This window comes from Magallana gigas, chromosome 4 (genome assembly GCF_963853765.1).
Source record: "Magallana gigas chromosome 4, xbMagGiga1.1, whole genome shotgun sequence".
NCBI lineage: Eukaryota > Metazoa > Mollusca > Bivalvia > Ostreida > Ostreidae > Magallana > Magallana gigas.
This window is the reverse complement of record NC_088856.1, coordinates 42,200,920-42,221,879: the sequence shown is the minus strand read 5'-3', so window position 1 is coordinate 42,221,879 and position 20,960 is coordinate 42,200,920. Positions and strand designations below refer to the sequence as shown.

Here is a 20,960-nt window from a genome sequence, read left to right as displayed (position 1 = left end):
TTTTCTTGGGTCTCTGAGGGTTTCGACCGTAAATTCGATAAACTGGTTTTAACTGGATCGTGTAGATTTTTGTCCCTGTAAGATTTATAGAGCTGTGAATTACAATCAATTATCTCAAGAAATAGAGGATATCATACTTAGTGGATGTTAATTTATAACACCGAACCTTCAAAATTTTGGCAATCCTCGAAAATTGGCCACTGTAAACTCAATCCTTTCACAGCATTTTATAAGTAATACAATGCATAAATGAAAGATTCGCTTCTTTTTATTTCATCGAATGTCTATTTTTAATAAACAACAGAAAACTATATACATTGGTACATACACATTTACCATGCAAAGTATAAAGATAATTATTTAGTCCACTCATAATGCAATAATCTCACGACATCGACTCTAAAATAAACAAAAAGTGCTCAATTTCAAATGAAAAAAATATATATATTACATAAATATAATATATAATTATGAAAATTAACTTAAATGAATAAAAATATGTTTATTTTCACATAGTTCAATCTGCCCTATTGTTTACTAAGATTCAAACTTTAGTTCGGAATTTTAAATAAAATTTTGTTCATTACGACATGACCTCATTTGACAGTTGAAGCGTGTCCATTTCTCTGTAGAACTCTTTCTTAGAGGTATTTTCTAGCAAAGCGTCTACGGTAAGCAGACTAAGTAGATGGAATTCACTTAAATCAATATTTGAAAATGAAAAAATATTCATGTTAAAACCATTTAATGGTTTGAAAGCGCGTATTCCTTGAGGAAAATTTGAAAGCTCAATGTGTGTACAATCATTGATTTTTTTTTAAAGTAAAGACTCAAAGTTGAAATGAAAGCCCTCCCCCTCCCAGTTTGTTGGATATGATTTATAATTTTAAAAAAAAGTGAAAAAAAGAAATGAGACAAAAATGAGGTATAATATAGACTAGATAATCGAATACTTGTATTTCAATGAAATCAAATTAAATGTAGAAATTACATTTCAAATTTACTATACCACACTACGCATATCAAATATTCATTGAAGTGAAATATTTCAATTTGTATGAAAACATAACATTTGAAAGTTATTACATCAATTCCAATGTAATGGCCTCAACAGATCAGACTAAATAGGATATTTACTGAACTACTGAACTACTTAACAGTTTGTGAACAATTTAAACATTTGAAAATTCATTTCAATTTAAAAAAAAATTCAATAAAAAAACCCCAACAAGAGCAATATAATTTAAGCACACTTCAGGCTGAAAAATGACATGACATGACTGACATCGTATCAAAAATACAGATATACATGTAAGATGTCATTCGAAAAGACGTGGTTTGTTATAAAAATTTTATAATAAATTTGAAATTTTAGATTAAAATAGAAAAACATAACAAAACCTAAATTGCTTCCAATCGAACCCCCCCCCCAAAAAAAAAAAAACAACAAAAAAACAAAAACCCCAAAACCAAAAAAAAAAATCAAACCAACAAAAAAACCAACCATGGGTTAGGTTGAAATATAAAAAATGTTTAAGAAATGCGACAGTTGACTAGGAACCTAATTGATATTTTGGTATTGAGATTTTTATAGTGTAGATGAAAAAAAAATCACAACACAAACAAGTAGAATAACACTACTAAAGATTTTAATGCCCTTTTGTTTTGATGAAGAAAACTAATAATCATGCCATTCAACTTGTGAATGTTGACAATGTAAATGAATGAATTGGGAATCATGACCCCAAAGAAGAGGCAGGGATGACGGGGGTGTGGGGTGGGGATTCTTAGACTAACGGCGATGGCAAGACTGTGCAAGGAAAACTGTCCTGTATACTAGTATTTATATTTAGGGCTACGTATTCAAAGGTGGCAATTTTAAAATAGCTGGGGCTTGATGGATGAGTGTGACCATATTAAAACTGTATACTGAATTTATTGATCAACTTGAGAAGAAGAGATCCTTACAAGAAAAATGTAGCCAAGGGAAATATTCATTTAAAGATTATATCTATGATTTTTTTCTTTACCAAAATACCAGAATAATATCTAATATTTTGAGATATATCTGATTGGTAATTTATTGACCATCCAGCCTCCTTAATTATTATGATTATAATTATACTTCTAATTAAGCTGGCAGCGATGTTTAAGTTCATCCTGTATAATAAGTGTATATATACATGTACGTTTTAGTTGGAAATCAATAATTTCGTTAGATATTAAATATGGCTATCAAAACCGAACCCTTAATGAAAAAAAATAGCTATACAACTTAAATTAAGCACCTTATATTAATTTCACAGTTGATATTCTATTTTTCAACTGATAGAGAGCATTCGGAACGAACACGTGTCTAAATCAAAACGTTTTAATCAGTCTCGTTGTATTGAAATGCTTTGAGCAAAGTCTGCGTAATCTCAATCACCAGGTACTCAGTTATACTGATGCAGCCCACAAAGATAGCAACAACCTTGGAGGAAACGTCAAGTAATATTAAATATCCCAATGACGCATTTCTGTCTCATGTTTTCGTCAGCTAATGCACGAATGGTTATGAAAATAGATAAAATTGAAAACACAACTGTTTTCAGTTACAAGTAGTTGATCTATGATGAAAGTGACAACCCTTGTTTGAAACATGAATATGATTCAACGATTGAAATTTCATTTCATTGAATAAAAAAACCCCATAAATTTGATATCGTCAAAGGAAAGTAGATGTACACTGTAATTTCGAACATGATTTTTACGCACTATCAATCTAATGGAATTACTTTAACACATTGTGTTCTTAATATTCATATATACATGTACAGATATTTTTCGCCGTGGATTTGTTTACAGTTTACGACATTCAACACAGATGTGTTTTTGTTTCTTTTGAAATCAGCACTCTCACCGAATTGGCTATAAATTGTTTAGCCGGAAGTGATTGGCGATAGCCGGAAGTTAATGAATTTTTTCAACACTCCTCAGCAATTGGCGCTTTCTCCTCCTCTGTTCCTTCTGTCAATGCATTGTCGCCATTTGTAGTTTTCAGTTTAATCGGCCCTTCTTTCTAAAAATAAAGAAGATGTTATCTTAGTATTCATCAGTATTCGTTGAATGACAAATGTGCATTGAAGTACAATATCTAGTAACAAATTGGATTGAAAGGATAATTGACCACGAAATTATGTACCTTTGAAAATGATTTTCACTAAATCCACGAAAATTGATGCCAAAAAATATTAATCTTATGAGTGTACAGTGAAACTTCAATGGATGATTCCTAAATCCGGACACATATATTGACTGAACACTAAAATATCGTATAAAATGCGATTAATATCATTGTGTTACACAAATACATTAGACATCGACATAAAAAATTGTTAACTTACCTTAGCTTTTTTTCTTGCAAGATAAACTTCAACCAGTAACATGATAACTCCAACGATAATACCAAGTAGAAGTAAAATGAACGCTATGGACAAGTCAATAGTATTCAATGGACGCGCAGGCGTCAACAACGTAACTTCCGGTTTATTCAAAAACTCGCTCAGGGGTTCTGAATTACAGTTGTTTGGCCACCATTTTTGGCGGAGATCCTTCAGTGGCACTTTTTTCATACTTGATGACAACTCAGAACATAGTGTTGCATCACTACAACCTATAGCTTGTTCTGTCGGGTCAACCCGCTCCCCGACCACCATGACGCTACAGTCCCGTCCCGCGAAATAGTCTGCCACGTGACCTTCCATAATGGCAGCAAACTTTCCTTGGTACGACTTAACTCTTTCAAAGCCCTCCTCGTCTGTTTCAAAAAGATTATCAGGGTCAGATCTTGAAATGAAATGCAGCCGTTTTAATACAGGGTCATTGCTGCGCTGCAGAAAATTGTCCCAAGATTTCGTCCCATAAGCAACGTCGGACTGTAGTTCCATTTGATGGAACGTCTTGAACGGAAGAATCGGCTTGTCTGGCGTCCTGGCGATCAGAAAGGACGCCAAGTTGGCGATGTAGGCAGTGATCATAAACAGAACAAAGCTCATCCACATTGAGGTAAGAAATCGGCCTCCCGGTGACCTTGGGGCTTCTTTAAAACCTAAAATCACAGAACAAATTTGAATGTGATAACGTTTTAAATTTCTTAATTTCTATAATTTCTTAACTAATCTAAAAAGTTTCTTCAAGAAATACCAGGTACTTCATTGCACCGTTTATACATTCTTTTGAGTAATTGCGACATAACACAGGCAAGATATCGTAAACTGTTCTCAAACGTCCCTCGAATTTTTATTAGATTTCAGCAAAAGTGTTTAGAGAATCTGATAGCTATCACCATTAATCACCGAAACTGGTGTAAATTTCTGATTAAATATACATTAAACTAAGTAAATTTTCGGCATTCCAAAATAAATTTCTTTGCTACGCCCTCTAATTCTTCTCGCCTATCATTTCAACGTAATCATTTACTTTGACACAAAATGTCGGAATTTGGAGAGTATATGTTTTGTTCTGAATCAATGGTCGGAAGAACCTGTATGGGAAGCAATGTCTCCGAAATACATCGTTCGATAGACAATCCTCACCCTTAAATGAATTAATTACGCTTCCACTATGATCCCATTTTCTTAAACTTTGAAATAAACAAACTATGTCATTGTTGTGATTGAATGCTATAATATTGCATTAAAACAAATTAAGTGACTTATTCTAGTTTTGGTAAAAAAAAAGTCTACACCAGTGATTTCAGTACTTTGATTATCGTTCAAAACCACTTACCCTGCCAGCATACGGTGGTATGGACGAAGAACAATGCATTGTTGACTGTGAAGCTGTCCCGGCTGTTTGTTTTGTCCTCGGGCTCGGGAATCTTGCTCCACTCCGAGGGGCTGTAGCGGTTAATAATGGCCAGTAGTATACCCACTATCATGCAGACCACCATCAGCATCACCCAAACGTCGCCACTGTAATAGATTTTAAATTTAAAATTTAAATTTGAAATTTTAAAAATCATTTAACTTGTTGTTTAAAGTCTCATCGAGATAAAAATCAAACTGTCTTTGTTGTAAGGGATTGATATTTTTTAAAAGCCTTGTTTAAAGTCTTATCGAGATAAATTCAACCCGTGTTTGCACTTTTATGTAAAATTGGAATGGTGCTTTTGAAAAAAAAAAATGTTGTTTACATTCTATTCGAGATAATTTGAAAATGTATGCGGCGTCAACCCCCCACGCCCCCCCCCCCCCAAAAAAAAATTAAATTAAAATTTATTGATGATTTACAAAAAGAACTTACAACTGATAATCACTATTCCCAAACAGTTTAAATGAGTTTGAATATGTTGATGCTTAAAGGACATATCGCATGTTTTTCAATTTTCGGAATTTTTTAAATAAAATCATTCTATACTCATTAAAAATGAAGTTTATTAACGTTTTCATAAAATATTCTGCCTAATTCATGAGTTTGAAAGCGATGAAATTCAAATGTTGCGATATGCATATTTTCTCTCTCGATCTACCCGCCATGATGTGTGACGTCATATGCGACCTCGAGCGAGAAGGTGTTGTTAGCCATCTTTGTAATTGGATTAGATTTAAAAGACAATTATACTAATTATCACCTATTAAATTGCCGATAACAGGACATGATGGTGTTCTCTGCCTCCTGCGGGTGATTTAGCCACCGAAAATGGGGATTTGGACTGTTGTTTTTTTTAAGTTTCCCTTACGAAAGTATGCGGAAATCTTGAGACAAATAGGGGTCTATCTGTCGACGAGAGGATTTATACATGTAAATAAACATTCAATTCATATATTATTAATTATATGGTACATTTTTGTAATTATAGTTTCATAAATAAATCGTATTCATTTCTCAAAAAGAAAAAAATAGAAGTTTATGCACAGGGGCCTGTGTACAAAACGCAAGTTCATCGGAGAAAAATAACGTGAGGGGACGCCATTTTGGATACCGCCTCGCTTCATTAGCTGTTTTCTTTTTCTTATTGTTAAACTATACGTTCATGTATGCATCGGTTTTGTATACATGATTTCTTCATTCATACATGTAGCTCACCTCTGAAGAAATCATAATTTTAGTACGGTAGGTGAGATTTCTGTTTTATTTTTTGTGGGAGAAGTCATGGATCGAGTTGTCGATATTGATTGTTTACGCGAGAAATAGACAAAGTTTGTTGATATACATTTATACGTAAATGGATAAAAAAAAAAATACGGAGATGGGATCTTACAGAAATAAACAATAATTAAGGAAAACGTTCTTGCCTGCTTTTATAATCCAGTGTAATATAGAGTAAACAACCTTAGAAAGTTGTGATCAGTTACTGCCGAAGAAACAAACTTCTTGTGCACCACAGTTTTACAATAATGAACATTTTGAGTCGTTAGGAACGCCAAAAACCAAGACTGTTGTAGATTTTAATAAATGAACACCTTTAACAGATTTATTTGAGCTACAATCCTTACTAAGTTGTGTTTACAATGTTTACACGTCGATCAATTTGATCGTCATTGCCGACTTCATCGTCGCTTTTTCGGCAATATCATCGTTTTTTATCCGTATTAGTGGCTCAAACATGTACGACTGAATAATAAGATTCTTTTAATTTAGTCAGCATGTAAAAAAACAACTTACATGGTGAATGAATGTCAAAATTTAAAGAAGATAATGCTAATCCTACAATTTGTTTACAATCAGCTGTTCAAAGAAGGTCGCATGTGACGTCTCTGTACCACGTGACACGCTATCTAATTAACGAGTTTTTAAACGATCGGGGCTATAATTTAAATTGATATTATGGCTAATTACCGCTTTTATACCGTTAACAAACTGTTAGGAGTAATTATTAGATACAAAAGGAAGCCAAAAAATGTAAAATGTCGTATACCTTAGAAACATGCGATATGTCCTTTAACATTAATAATGAACACTGATCTGAACATTATTTATAGACTAAGATAGAAATTAGACTTTAATTTGGTCGTAACTTTCTTTTCTTTTCTTTTCGTTTGCTTGGGTTTTTTTTGGGGGGTATAACGATGCTCTTTTTATATAAATGTTCATGGAGATAGATAAAACAGATTCTTTTACATGTATATATTCATGTCTTGTTTTCACTCTAGATGTAATATCAATATAGAATAACAAAAGAAAAGGTATGGAACAATGACACTGTATTCAACTGAACTTGAACAAAAAACTGTTTATCAAGAAACTTAAAATAGTATATATATCGGACAGACGCTTTCTCTTAAAGACCATTTTATATAAACGCCGTATTCTTGGGATTTCTCCATGCCAATCAAACGGAAAATGATTAAAGGGGCATTTTACTGATCACAAAAACTTCCTGTTTTGAATATAATATCTTTGTCCTACAAGAACGAAGAAAGGCGCAAATGCATAAAAGTCTGGTCTATGTTTTGGAGGGTGGGTGGGATTGGCGCCACATACTCTTTGCCATTAGGTCAGCAGAACAAGAAAAGAACTGAGTAAAAAAAGGTTACACTTTTATAGCTCTGTGTACGACTTTTGTCCTTCCTTAATTAAGTTTAAAATGCATGTTTCTCCAATGATTTTTAAATGGAGACTTGCGTCACGATATTGTTTGGTTTAAACAAGGTAATTGCTAGAGTTGAAAGGCATGTCAATGTTCATGATTTTAGTGATAGGTTTTTTTTTCTCTCTTTCTGCTTTTAAGATTTCTATGAAAAGCAAAACCATTGAGCGCGTGAGCATGCTCAAAATAAACGGTAGGTTAATTGGAATTTTATCCGAAGTTTATCTCAAAAGGCGTTTCATAAAAGATCACAGTGAAAAGTTGAGATATTTTACACCACATGATAGATAAGAGACTGTTCGTGGAGAATAAAGTAATGGGAGAAAAAGGTCGCGTGTTTTAGGGGTTTTTGTTTTTCTTTTACACTTTAACTTTGTTAGTAAACAATGGATCACTTGACATATAAGGTTGAAACTCAGACCCCCACCCTTCAAAAGAAAAAAAATATAAAGGTAATAACCCCTCTCCTCTCTTAAATGCAACAAAAATACTTGACATACGAGTATGAGAATCAAGACCCCCCCCCCCATCCCCCAAAGAAAACAATGAAATAAGAGGATGAACATAAGAGGCCCTCTTTTCCTTAAAAAACCCTATGTTTTGTGTTGTTTTTTTTTATGTCTTTAGTTGTTGATCAGATCTATTATTGGTTTACGTTGGAGGTTGATACGAGATACGATCGAGTTTGTTTATGTCCTTATTTGTTAAAACTGTCTTTACCATGGGCACTAATATCATTGTTGTTTTCTCTCTATCAGATTTATCGATAAATAAAGTGTGAGTAATTATCCTCGATGAAATTGGAGCATCATATAAATTGACTAAAAAAAAATTCCCCCTTAAAAAAGCAACTTAGAAAATAACGAAAGAAATAAAGAATATCCTCTACATAACAACTCGGCCATTTTTGCTCGCAAAAAAATAACTATAATTTTCTCACGAGCGAAAATGGCCTAGTTGTTACATTAATTTTGTAAAGGAAATAGCAATGGTGATAAACTGTATATAATGGCATTTTATAATGAAGTGTAAATAAAATTATATTATTGCGTTTTCTTCTACACAGTTTTTAATTAATGGAGACATATACCTAAACGGTTGAAACAGGACAACCAGGCCGTTGTGTGGAGGAACCTGGGGCCGCCACACCAGGATCCTATTACTGCTGTGAAATACGGGGCTGGTAAAACTCACGTCCATCTTCCTGGCGTCTGTAACGGTAAGGTCAGCGGCCGCCAAATCAGCTTTCTTAGAAAATAAGAGTTATAAAATATGAACATCCCTAGATATCAGCGTGAAACAACTGTGTTTTTGTTTAATCAAATGGATATTTGATTTAATCTAAGCAAAAGAAACAAAAGAAACAAAAAAGACCAAAAACACCCCCCCCCCCCCCGGAAAAAAAACAGAGAAAAAAACCCAACTTAGTAACACCAACATTTGTTTAAAAAATTTTCAAATTGTCTCATATCAAAATTTTCAGACTAAGATTTGCATTTCTATTAGTAATTTAGTTATTTTTTTCGAGGGAAAGCGTAGGCGAAATAAATTAAATAACTGATAAGAATAATAAACGTGTTTGATAGATTGAAACCCACTGCCGCCTACGACATTTTTAATGAGAGCGAACACGTTCAGTTTCAGTTATCTTTAAAGATTCTTTTAAAAAAAAAAAATCAGATATATTTGACTGAAAAAATTAATGTCAAAACCGATAAATAAAGTAAGACGTATGGACAGCATCAAAACTTCATAAATTTGTTTACACAGTCTTCTGTGTGGGGAGAAAGAAAAGAAGAAGGAAGGCAAAACAAAAGTGCTCTTTGTCATACGATACATTCAATTGGGCGTATAACCTACAAAGTGTTCTCCTAGAAACCAAAAAAAATGTGAGCGCGATTTTTGAACCTTTGCCAAGCTTACCAAGCTTTCTAACTCCAACACAAGATGATAACAGCTAATGCGATTGTCAAGGACGACTTCAAGTTTGTTTTTACCACCCCACCCACTCCCTTCAACTAATCAAATAAGTGAAGTCGTTTATAAACCAGTTCCTAGTGACTAATCATATTATCAACAGTGTTTTTTTACTACCGCAACAAATTCAAAAGTATATTCATTTGTAAATTATAGATAGGCCAATCATTATTTATAGAAAAGCAACTCTCTCCCAGATTTATAGAAATCCATCAAATACCCAAATAAAATCAAACAAAAATAAAGAAAACAGACTCTAATGAAAATTCGATTAAAAGTTCAACTGCAAATACACACTGTATATACGACCATTATTCATTTTCATTATTTAACAATTTTTCTTTTGTTTTTCTTTTAAAATTTAAAAACATTTCTTTTTCCCTGTCCTTTCATATCTTTGTGTTCTCTTGAAGAGAAAAAGCCGTATTTTATGTATAACGAAAGTCACATGTTTAATCCATAATCCCAAATAATTCAGTCTTGAAATGATTGTTGGACAACAACTACCCTCCATCCTAACCCCCCCCCCCTCCCCCCCCCCCCAAATAAAAATATAAAAAATCCCCACAAAAAAGAAAAAAAAACCAAATTGTGTCAAATTCAAAAAAGGAAACATTATAAACGAAAAAGTACCCTAAAAAATAAACCAACTCTTCGCTTTGAAATATCTAGCTAGCGCCACAGGCCAAGGTGAAATTAATTAGATACTGTGACGAATCGTCGCGCTGCGCCTACGCATCTTCCGGTAGAACAGGCCAGTAATCCTTCAGTAAAAAACCAAAAGCTTTGAGAGACAAATCGTGTTATATAAAGTGTCAGGCACACTAAAACTGTCCGTTCTATTATGCAATTCTCGCTCCGTGATTAAAATTTCAAATCTAAAAATTGTATATGCAACGTACAAAAAATTAACTTTATTCTTCGAAAACCATGTGCATTCATGAGCATGCATTGAGGTATTAAGGTTAGGGAATGTCAATCACTGCGTGTTGTTGTATTGATTTTACAATGCCCCCAGCCTATACGGCTCATCCGTTTCCCTTGCGTTTAATCAAAGGAAACGGGTTGGGCAATTTAAACGGTGCAACAATACAATAAAATACTATGTAAAAAATGATATCAGGAAGTCAGTTGAAAATCAAATCACAATACGAATTTATCAATGATATACAAATATCGATTAAAATGTACAACTTTCCTTCAATCTTTCATTGCTCAAAGCTTTATTTTACACAAGATGCCTAAATTTACTTGAAAGACTGGTTAACACTGTTTATGTATATATTTTTTTAATTTTGAAATAATGTTTTGAATTTATAAAATGGCATAGAACTTGATATCATATTTATGTTGGCCAAATAAAGATTTTCATCAATACTGATTTGTCTTTAAGACATGGTTTCCCTGAAGTTATTCATATCAATTCTTACAACTGTAAATTTGAAAATAAAGAAATGTTACACTGAACGATTTTAGTTTAAAAAATGACACGTAGATTGTGGAGCAGGGCGTCACGGCCCTTGTTTTGTTTCACTGTACATGTATATGGTTTTTGCTTTGATATTTCCTATTATCATTATCATTTGTTTCAATGTAATTCCTATAAAATGTGCTATAGTAACTATTACAAGAACTATCTCTGATCTCGTCTCGATCACTGTCAAAAAAGTTATTACCGGAAGCTCACAGAATTTATCTAACATTCTATGACGTAACTTCAATGTGCGCGTCAATTATGTGGGATGCATTTAACATTACGTACCAAACACTGATCATCATACCTTCAAATGAATAGAAAACTGACATGGCAGCTGTAAGCCATGTTCAATTTGTACATGTAACAACATTTTTTCAAACATATTTTCTCACACTGAATAAAAATCAGAGGAGCTATTGTACACGCTGACTGTTCTAACCTTGCTGACAAGCTGTCCCATCATGCCATTCCAGTTCCCTTTGTCGTCCTTGACCCCGTAGACGCCATCTTGTTCCGGTGTAATTGAATAAGTAAAATTATTTGCTTCAGCGAGAGCGTCCAGCACGTCCACTGTGTACCCCTCATACTGACCGGGGGACCCAGTTTTCATTAGAAATGGAGGCCTCTAAAATTGGAGATAAGAAGATTTTATCAAGTCCATCCCATGCAACTGTAATGCCGATAAAATTCTTCGATTTTGGCGATTACTAATCAGGAATGAGCATTATTATATGAGCATTAACAAAATATTTCATGGACCGCGTGTATCAAGTATCATGGCTGTTTCGTGCTTTATAGATATGTGTTTCTTTTCATCTTTATTTAAAGCATCGTTTTGCATCATATTCTGAAATAATTATTTTCATGGGATATTAAAGTTCATGGAATCCAATCGTACTTTTCCTTTTTCACACAATCCATGCTTTTAAGTAAACAGCTGAGGTTTATGTCGTTGTAGATCGATAAGTGATTGAAACAAAGAAAATATGTGCTTTTTGTAAGCTTAATACTGAAGCTACTTTGGATAAAGTCAAGGGAATCATAGGTTGATCACAAAGATCATAATGCTGATGGCAGTTAAAATAAAAACAAAGAAGTGACTGTGTGTTTCATGGATTTTCACTCATCATATTATGAACTAACACAATGTTCGCAGTGATTGGCCTTTTAAAGATTTGATCACATTCAACACAGTTTTAATTGTGACGTAATTGGGGCGTGTTCGATTTGACATACCAGTATCGAGGTAACTTTCAGTTCCTTCCCCTGAAAAAAAAGAAGAATGAATATATATGAAAAGAAATGCAAATCTTTTAATCTTGATATAAAGAATGTGTTATATATTTGGATTCATTTGGCATGTTATCAAGTTTCTTGTTTATTTATATATAAGAAGTTACATTATACAGACAGACAACAACCCGGAAAGAAAATGGCTGGGCACTTAACCAATCAAAAAACAGCTGAAATGCTTCCTGTCAAACACAGCTTGTCCGCCCAAACAACCTCGGTAGTCTAACTGTTTTTATACAGGTCAACGACTCAATTTAATTACATCTTTAGCTGAAGCCGATCTCTCTCAAGAGGTGTGAGATTGGCCATTTCCTCATTTTCTGTTTTTCTAACATTACAAATCCAAACACCAAATGCTCCATTCATCAGATGTTTAAACAGCGGGGTACCTCTCTCTTGACAACGTGTCATAATTATAAGCTCTCTCATCACAGACTCTTCAGGGTTCAAAAGTTCTGTACACTACCATCCTCTTTTTTATATTCTCCTTAAAAGTCTCTGTATTTTAACAGCGGTAGCAAAATTGCTGTCAAACTTAAAACGAGCAACTGACACTACGATTTTTAGTGTCAGGATTGAAATTTGACGATCGAAACTAAGGATAGTGTCCTTAACAAATTACACACCAAACCCACATGGAATTACAAATGCTCTATTGGACATAAAAATATTAAAAAAGACAAGCAACCACAACACATTTACATGCTTATGTAAGGTTTGTCTTTTTATGGAGGTCGCTTAAAGATCCAATTAAGGTACCTCACTATACACATAGACTTACACTTTTTACGACACTACGTCACAAGATGACGATTTGGATTTAATTATCAATGAATCCAAATTGTATTAATCGATTTGTATTTCGTCATAGCTCAGTGGTTGAATTATCGGACTTGTGAACCGCAGATCCTGAGTTCGAATCCGGGTGGTTCTTTTGTTCATATTGTCTGAACTTAATTTTTGAAAAAAGTATTTTTCAAAACATAAATTGATTTTTTTTTCTCCTCTGACAAAACTCAACAGAATTGTCCAACGAGTCAATATATATGGAAAAATCAAACTGAAACAAAACGGATCGAATGCATGGGTGTAAAGTGATCCGCAGCTAGTGTAAAATGATCCGCCACTAGTGTAAAGTGATCCGTAACTAGAGTAAAGTGATCCGTATCTAGTGTAACGTGATCCGTAACTGGTGTAAAGTGATCTGTAACTAATGTAAAGTGATCCGTTACTAATGTAAAGTGATCCGTTAGTAGTGTAAAGTGATCCGGCACTAGTGTAAAGTGATCCCCCAGTAGTGCAAAGTGATCCGTAACTAGAGTAAAGTGATCCGTAACTAGTATTAAGTGATCTGTAACTAATGTAAAGTGATCCACTTCTAGTGTAACGTGATCTGTAACTAGTGTAAAGTTATCCGAAACTAGTGTAAAGTGATCCGTTAGTAGTGTAAAGTGATACGCCAGTAGTGCAAAGTGATCCGTAACTAGAGTAAAGTGATCCATAACTAGTGTAAAGTTATCCGAAACTAGTGTAAAGTGATCCGTATCTAGTGTAAAGTGATCCTCTACTGGTGTAAAGTGAACCACCACTAGTGTATATTGAACACTACTAGTGTAAAGTAAGCCGCGACCAGTTACGTTGTAAAAAACCCTTCACTTTTGTAACTTAGTATGCTTATTTTCTTTTAGTGGCATATCAAAGCAATATTTAATTTTTAAAAAATCATTTCCTCTTAGTTATAACTTACTAAAATAAGTTACATGTAAATCAAGCGCATGCAATTAAAGTAGATTTAAAATTTATTTTGTTGCATGACATACATATATGTACTGTAGTACACACTTTTGTAACAACAAAAATTCCATCAATCTTCGAAACAAAATGATATAAAAATCAAAGTACTGATAGTACTGAAAAGCGCTAACCCAGCTTATGTATGTATATAACAGATATATTTATATAACATTTCAGCTTCTGTATTCGCACTTTATCCTTATCACTGCGTGGCACCAACTGCAATGATGTTTGTAAGCCCCGTACATTAAATTCACAATAGCCCGTACGATTCACAATAGCCTGTGCAGTTATGTGCATAAACCACTGAAACTGGTTCCCTAACCAATTTTGAATAATGTATACTTTTGCCCATAGGGGGCAGTTATTCGATGCACCGGAAGTAGAAGTCTAACGACAAAAAAGCGCTGAGCTATGGCTAAGCGCTTTAAAAAGACCAAAATATTTTGTGCACCATCTGTTTATGAGTTCTACGATGAACAAATCCGCTCCGCCATTTTTTATGGAACGGGATCTGATGACTTGTGTTCAATAAAGATGAAATTGACAAACCATCTGCGTTCACTTAATCTTAAAGCAGAATGTGGCCAAGAAATAAAAGGCTAGATATGAACCACGACCACATACGATACAGATACATCAAATGTTTTGTCAATTAGTTGTCTTTCGAATTCGTATCTATGTTTTAACCCGCATAGCGTGTAATAAAGAGTTGGAGCATTTATAGTTTATCGTACCACCAAAAAAAATGTAAAGATTCATTTGCCTGCATGACGAATTGGAAATGATCACCCTATATATAGGTTTTATTTTATCGCTCGAAATAACAGTTGAAATAAGCTTCGACATTCCAGTTTAGCTCACATTTAGCCCACGGCTTTATTTGAAGTTTTTATCGATTTACCATCATTGTCAGATAATAGTTATTTTTAAAATACCTAGTGGCCTTTTTTTTTTAAATCAGTGACGCTCGGTGTGTATAATTAATCTTTATCTTTTAAGATTTCATTTTTTTTAATGTAGGTCAGTCGGTTTCAATGCCACCAGACATCGTGTAGACATCGTGTAGAAATTAAAATACGTAGAAGCTGTACTGGATGATCTCTTCACCCATGCGTGCAAACCATTTTTTTTAAAAGACGACTTTTGTGATCTTCATAGTATTTATTCTGGTATCGTTCAGTCTTAATTCGAAACAAAATACATACATGTCCCCCCCCCCTCTCTCTCTCTCTCTCTCTCTCTCTCTCTCTCTCTCTCTCTCTCTCTCTCTCTCTCTCTCTGACACGATTCTATCCGTCGCGCGGCAGTTTGACCCCAATCAATGGAATCGCACGTGTTGGTCCCTGTCTGGGGCATTCATGTAAAAGTCGTGACCGCATAGCTGGTGAATAGGTCTTCCCGCCCGCTTATCCCCTACTTGACCCATAAATCCGAAATAAGATGCAAAGATTTTCTTTAAAAAATTGAACGTCTTCATTCATTGTCATTTAACACAAAGATCTGCAGGTGGCTTAATACTACCGGTGTGTTCCGAAATAGGCCAATCGGAAAAATCGTCCTGTAAACCGATGCGCAACCGAGTGCCTATCAGCGTAGGTTAAGCTTATGATCTTTTAGTTTTTTCCCTAAATAATATCTTAAAATCAACATACTTGACAATTTTATTACGTTTTATTACTGAGAGAGAGAGAGAGAGAGAGAGAGAGAGAGAGAGAGAGAGAGAGAGAGAGAGAGAGAGAGAGAGAGAGAGAGAGAGAGATAATATCAATATCATCAACGTGACCTTAATCATTGACCTTTGACCTTCAGACAAAGTTTGTAAAAGATCATCTACTACATTTTCTTTTTTTTCTTAAGAAAGGCTTAAGATTATTAGATTTAATTGCTAACAGAATACATTGTCTATGTAAATACTTAAGTATTTATGTAAAAACAAACCAAGAAAATAAGTCCTAGGGGAAACCGGACTGATCATTAACAGTTTATAAGTTTGTAGACCCTAGATCGACTTCAATAACATTAGAGACATCGCCCTTTGGTTCTTTGGTCAGTGAAGTCTAGCGGTAATAGACTTGAGGTAAATGGTGCCCGCTGGACAGCTCGCTGATCCCAGGGTGAAGCTATTACAACCCGGGGTCATTCACTAGAGGGGTCGTGTTTGTTATTATAATTAGATGGCCATGCATCAGCTTTCAAAGGCGCTAGCACAAAAACATTATTAATCACAATTTAAGATTTTACCGAAGGCCCTATATATAGGCCGTTGCAATTACTCTATTTTCATCTATAAATACACCTGACCCCCTCAGATATTATCGGAATATCTATAGTTAATACTTCACAAAGATGTATATACATGTGTGTTACATACGGTATTAACATTTCTGGGGTAAAAAGTTATTATTTAAAAAAGTGACTTTCAACGGGATGTTCTAATTCTATGTGCTATGTGATAGGAAAGGCAACAGCGACAATATATGTATTAATATATATTATAAACAAATGCATTACCATTTATGACAACAAGACACGTTTAAGATATTTGGATGCTTCACTTAGAGTTCGTATATGGCTCCGCTAGATCAATCGCAACTTCTCGGGTATTTTCGGTAAAGCTCGGAAAAACACGTTCCGCTTGTCAAAAATGCTCAAAAAGTTGCGATTGACCACTGGATATAATTAACCTTATCATCATATTTTTCGATTTGCGGGAACATGTAATAACTTAACTCAAAACATTTTCGCGTGAAAAAATTTTCGTTGTTTTTTTTCCTCAAACCTTACAATCTTCTCTTGCATTCTGTTCAATACAATTTTTCGATATCATTTCTTTCTGTCTATGTTTCATAGGACAAAGAAAAGATCAAGAAAAACATTAAAATGAAAATCCCTTATCTTGAGGACTTTGAATTTAAATGCGAATGTGTTGTTTAGATTATTGGCAAACAATTTTCTTGTAGTTAACATATGCCGTTTTCAGACCAGGTTCAACGAAAATAAAACGTTAAAAAGTATCAACAACTCCAAGAATATAAAAGCGATGATCATGATTTTTTTTAGGCTAGTTTCTTCATCTTTCCTGGTAATGAACGCAAGGGTGAACCTTCCTTCCCTCCTAACACAAGCTTACTGTCATTCTGTCAATTTCTTTTTTAAATTCAAGATTTTTATGCAAAATTCCCGTGATGGAAAAAGATACATGTACCTGTTTTAAAAGTACTTAATTTAAGTTATTAAGCGGAAAAAAAATCGGTTGCCTTAGCGATTAGTTATTCTATCGATAAAATGAAATTTCCTCACTGAAGATTCCTAGAGTATCAAGATTTAATCCTACAGATGCATGTATTGATTAGTCTTTATGAAGTTTATACACATACAATTATATAAAAAAAATCATTCTAGTTTACTGTCTGCATTCTAGTGAAATACCAGGTATAATGGTTTTTGGTAATCATCCGGAGAGAGACAGAGAGAGAGAGAGAGAGAGAGAGAGAGAGAGAGAGAGAGAGAGAGAGAGAAAACTACACAATTCTTATTAACACGACTTCACTAAAAAGTAACTCCCAAAGGAACAAGATGCCATTTAGCTATATGTATGTATATTATTCAACCATTTATATATTTGTTTTAATCGTTTTGAACAATGATTCTGTAAAATTAAGTTTTTAATTAACATCCCCAGCCCCGCAGTACATTCTTAAAATTTAATGCTCTAGCTCCGGTAGTTTCTAATTCTATTAAAAGGCAAAACCGAACCCCTAAATGTGATCAAAGAAACAAGTGCTATTAAATCAAGAAGAATGGAATTCAAATCTATAATTATTTAAACGTCGTGAATAAAACCAATAAAAATACATTTATTTTTAGATTATGTTTAAAGTGTACAAATTTACAATGAGCTATATTCGACATAATTTATGCACTTTATAGCATACCAAACTTTACGGCAAATTTTGAATTAAAATTCATGACTTGAGAAAGAGGCATGTTTTTTTTTTGTTTTTTTTTTTAGTTTTATTATTTTACGGTTGAGAGAACAATGAGGTTTACATTCCATTTTTCATTCATGCTTAAGTACAGCTATATTTATAAATAGGTCAATTTCTTGTTCTTGCTCAAGTGTGAATGCGTTTCTATATATAAGATTAAGATATATAGATTAGAGTCGAATCTTTAATATTTTTCTGAGACGATTTACGGATTCTGAAACTGCGAAGTAAGAAATGGATGTCTTTTTTATTACACCTTTAGATCGACAAACTCGTGCCGTACGTGCACTGAACATGCGTGGAATGAATGAATTTTGAATTAACATGTACGTGAACTCAAATCCTCGGTCGTATGAACTTATAAATACGATAAACAATACTGAAATGAAAGTGACATTGATAAGACTAATGTAATTTAATAACCAAACATTAAATATCTACACTCTTTTGAATGAAGGATACATGTGAATATAAGCGAAATGCTCACGTGTGACTTCAGTGCGTTTACACACGGATTTGATCGGTCAAGAGGTCACCATATTAATAATAACAATCCCATGTAGCTGACCGTCTCTTCAACACGTTAACAAAACTCGCTGAGATTGACAAGATTTTTTTTTGTTTCAATTGACACAAACTGTCAGTATATGGCGGGGAAATAAAACATTGTATATGACTTACCCATGTAAATATCACTATGTCCAAACATAAACAAACACACAGCACCGCACGCATTTTGCCAGTTCTTGATTGTGACCCGGTCTACACAAAATGTCGCCGTCAAATTGACCACTCGCCTCTAGACTCCTCCCACGATTTTTAGGTCACACGGAGACCTATTTTTCCCTCGCTATTCTAGGTCTGAAAGGCATCATTAAATGTCGATCCGTTCGAAGGCATCTGAGAAAGCTTCTGAATCTGAGAGCGCGGAGACGTGAAGTTTTATACTACAGTACGTTCCAAAAGCCAACTCCGCGCACCTGCGCGCGTTATTGCTAGACACGTAAGTTTAGTTGACAAAGCTTTGGTATCCATGATCGTGCATTTTTAAATGTGCAGTGTTCTTATATATATATATATACGTATTAAAATTTGGATACTTCAATTCGTATCAACTGGAAAGTTGTGAAATAATATCTTACACATGCATGTGAAATATAAAAAACCACACCATGCACTGATGATTTAGGGTATTTTGACATGCATTGTACAGTATAGATGTTTCGAGTTTATTTTATAATCATTATATAATCATAATAAACGTTTAAATCACGACGGTGGTCATGTGTTGGAGACGTTACATGTATTAGTGGCTGAGATCATGAGTAGATCAACGAACAAAGATAAGCAAGCAATGGAAAAAAGAATTTCAAACATAACACAATGCAAAGCTACAGTATGATAAACTATGGTACGTGATGAATGGCAACATTTTCCATGTGCGGATCCAGAATTTTTTTTTTCTCAAGTGTGCAGGTTTGTGTGTGTGTGTGTGTGTGTGGGGGGGGGGGGTCCAATGGATAATTTTTATTAGCCGACCGGGGGGGGGGGGGGGGTAGTCCGATGCCAATTTTATTTTTTCCAAGGGGGAAGGGGTCCATATATTATCGAGATGTCGTTAATGCAACTGATTTTTCCAAAAATGTATCAATTTTACCGTCGTCCTTTTTTTTGTATGCAATCTGTGCATACTGAGCATCGTTGTTGCATCTGTTCATTCATTTTCGTGCACAAAATTAGCAACATGTTGAAAACAAATCGTGATATTTTTTTTCAATGTTCATCATTTGAAACATAGGAATCTACTCTATGGAGGTATTTATATTCACTATGAGGCAGATCGAATTCAATTCACTAAACTTAGATTTGTATAGAAATGGTATTTTTGTAAGTTAAACCTAAACTGGGGTCTTGTAAAAAAAAAATCACTTTCTGATGCTGAGGAATAATATATCATTTTCGTGCACAAAAATAGCAACATGCATGTTGAAAACAAAACCTGATATTTTCTCAATTTTCATCATTTGAAACATATATTCTGATCCTGAGGAATACTATAGGAAAATGATACATCAAAGTACAATATGTATTTTTGTCCCAGATGTAGCTATATGTCAAATGAAAAGTAACATAATATGTTTTAAATTTAGATAAAGATAAAAGAGTGTTCAATAAATGTAAATAGTATAGTGTTTCTATAAATATGATAAATATATACATGTATATATAAAAAAGCGTTTGGGTATCTGAAATTTTTATTAAGAGTTTCAAAGTTATAAATTATGCAATGACCCTAAATTATACGTCATATCACATTAGCATGCCCAAAAAAAAATCACAAAAAACGAATTTTAGAAAAAGAAATAAACCAAAGAATTTAATTTTAATAAATAAATAATCAAAAAAGTTTCATTATCAGTGTGAATTAAAAACCTACGTTTTTTGCTCATTTTCACAAAATATCTAATGAGATTATTACGTGAAAAATTTGTCGTAACTTTACGACAGCACATACCCTCTCGTATGCATTTCAAAACTGTAAAAACAATATCATCATACTTATGATGTAAAATATACAAGAAAAACAGCAAAATACAGCGTTTTGAGCCACATTAAAGAGTCATTTTGCACTATAAAGCAGTTATTGTCGAAAAAGTACGGTTCATTACAGCATTTTGAGGTGGGAAGGGGTTGGAGTTTGGGAGGTGGGTGGGTGGTAAGATGGAGTGGGATTGAACTTTGCAACAAAGACTTAGTTCTAACAGTTAACTGTTCTGAACATTTTCTATTTCTTTATTTGGCTAGTTGACTAGATTTCCATGCCCTGATAAGCATTTTAAAACTTAGCAAATAT

At 33.8% G+C, this 20,960-nt stretch overlaps 1 protein-coding gene across 1 annotated transcript; it reads right to left on the bottom strand.

The window, feature by feature from the left end:
* Positions 1 to 254: 254 nt before the first annotated feature.
* LOC105344203 (glutamate receptor ionotropic, kainate glr-3) lies at positions 255 to 19,055 on the bottom strand. The gene is made up of 7 exons (XM_011451924.4): positions 18,788 to 19,055; positions 12,264 to 12,293; positions 11,467 to 11,652; positions 8,664 to 8,821; positions 4,771 to 4,955; positions 3,387 to 4,090; positions 255 to 3,061 (listed from the first exon to the last, which is right to left on the bottom strand). The coding sequence occupies exons 1-7, from the start codon at positions 18,839 to 18,841 to the stop codon at positions 2,966 to 2,968; spliced, it is 1,413 nt and encodes a 470-aa protein (XP_011450226.3). The 5' UTR covers positions 18,842 to 19,055; the 3' UTR covers positions 255 to 2,965.
* Positions 19,056 to 20,960: the final 1,905 nt, after the last annotated feature.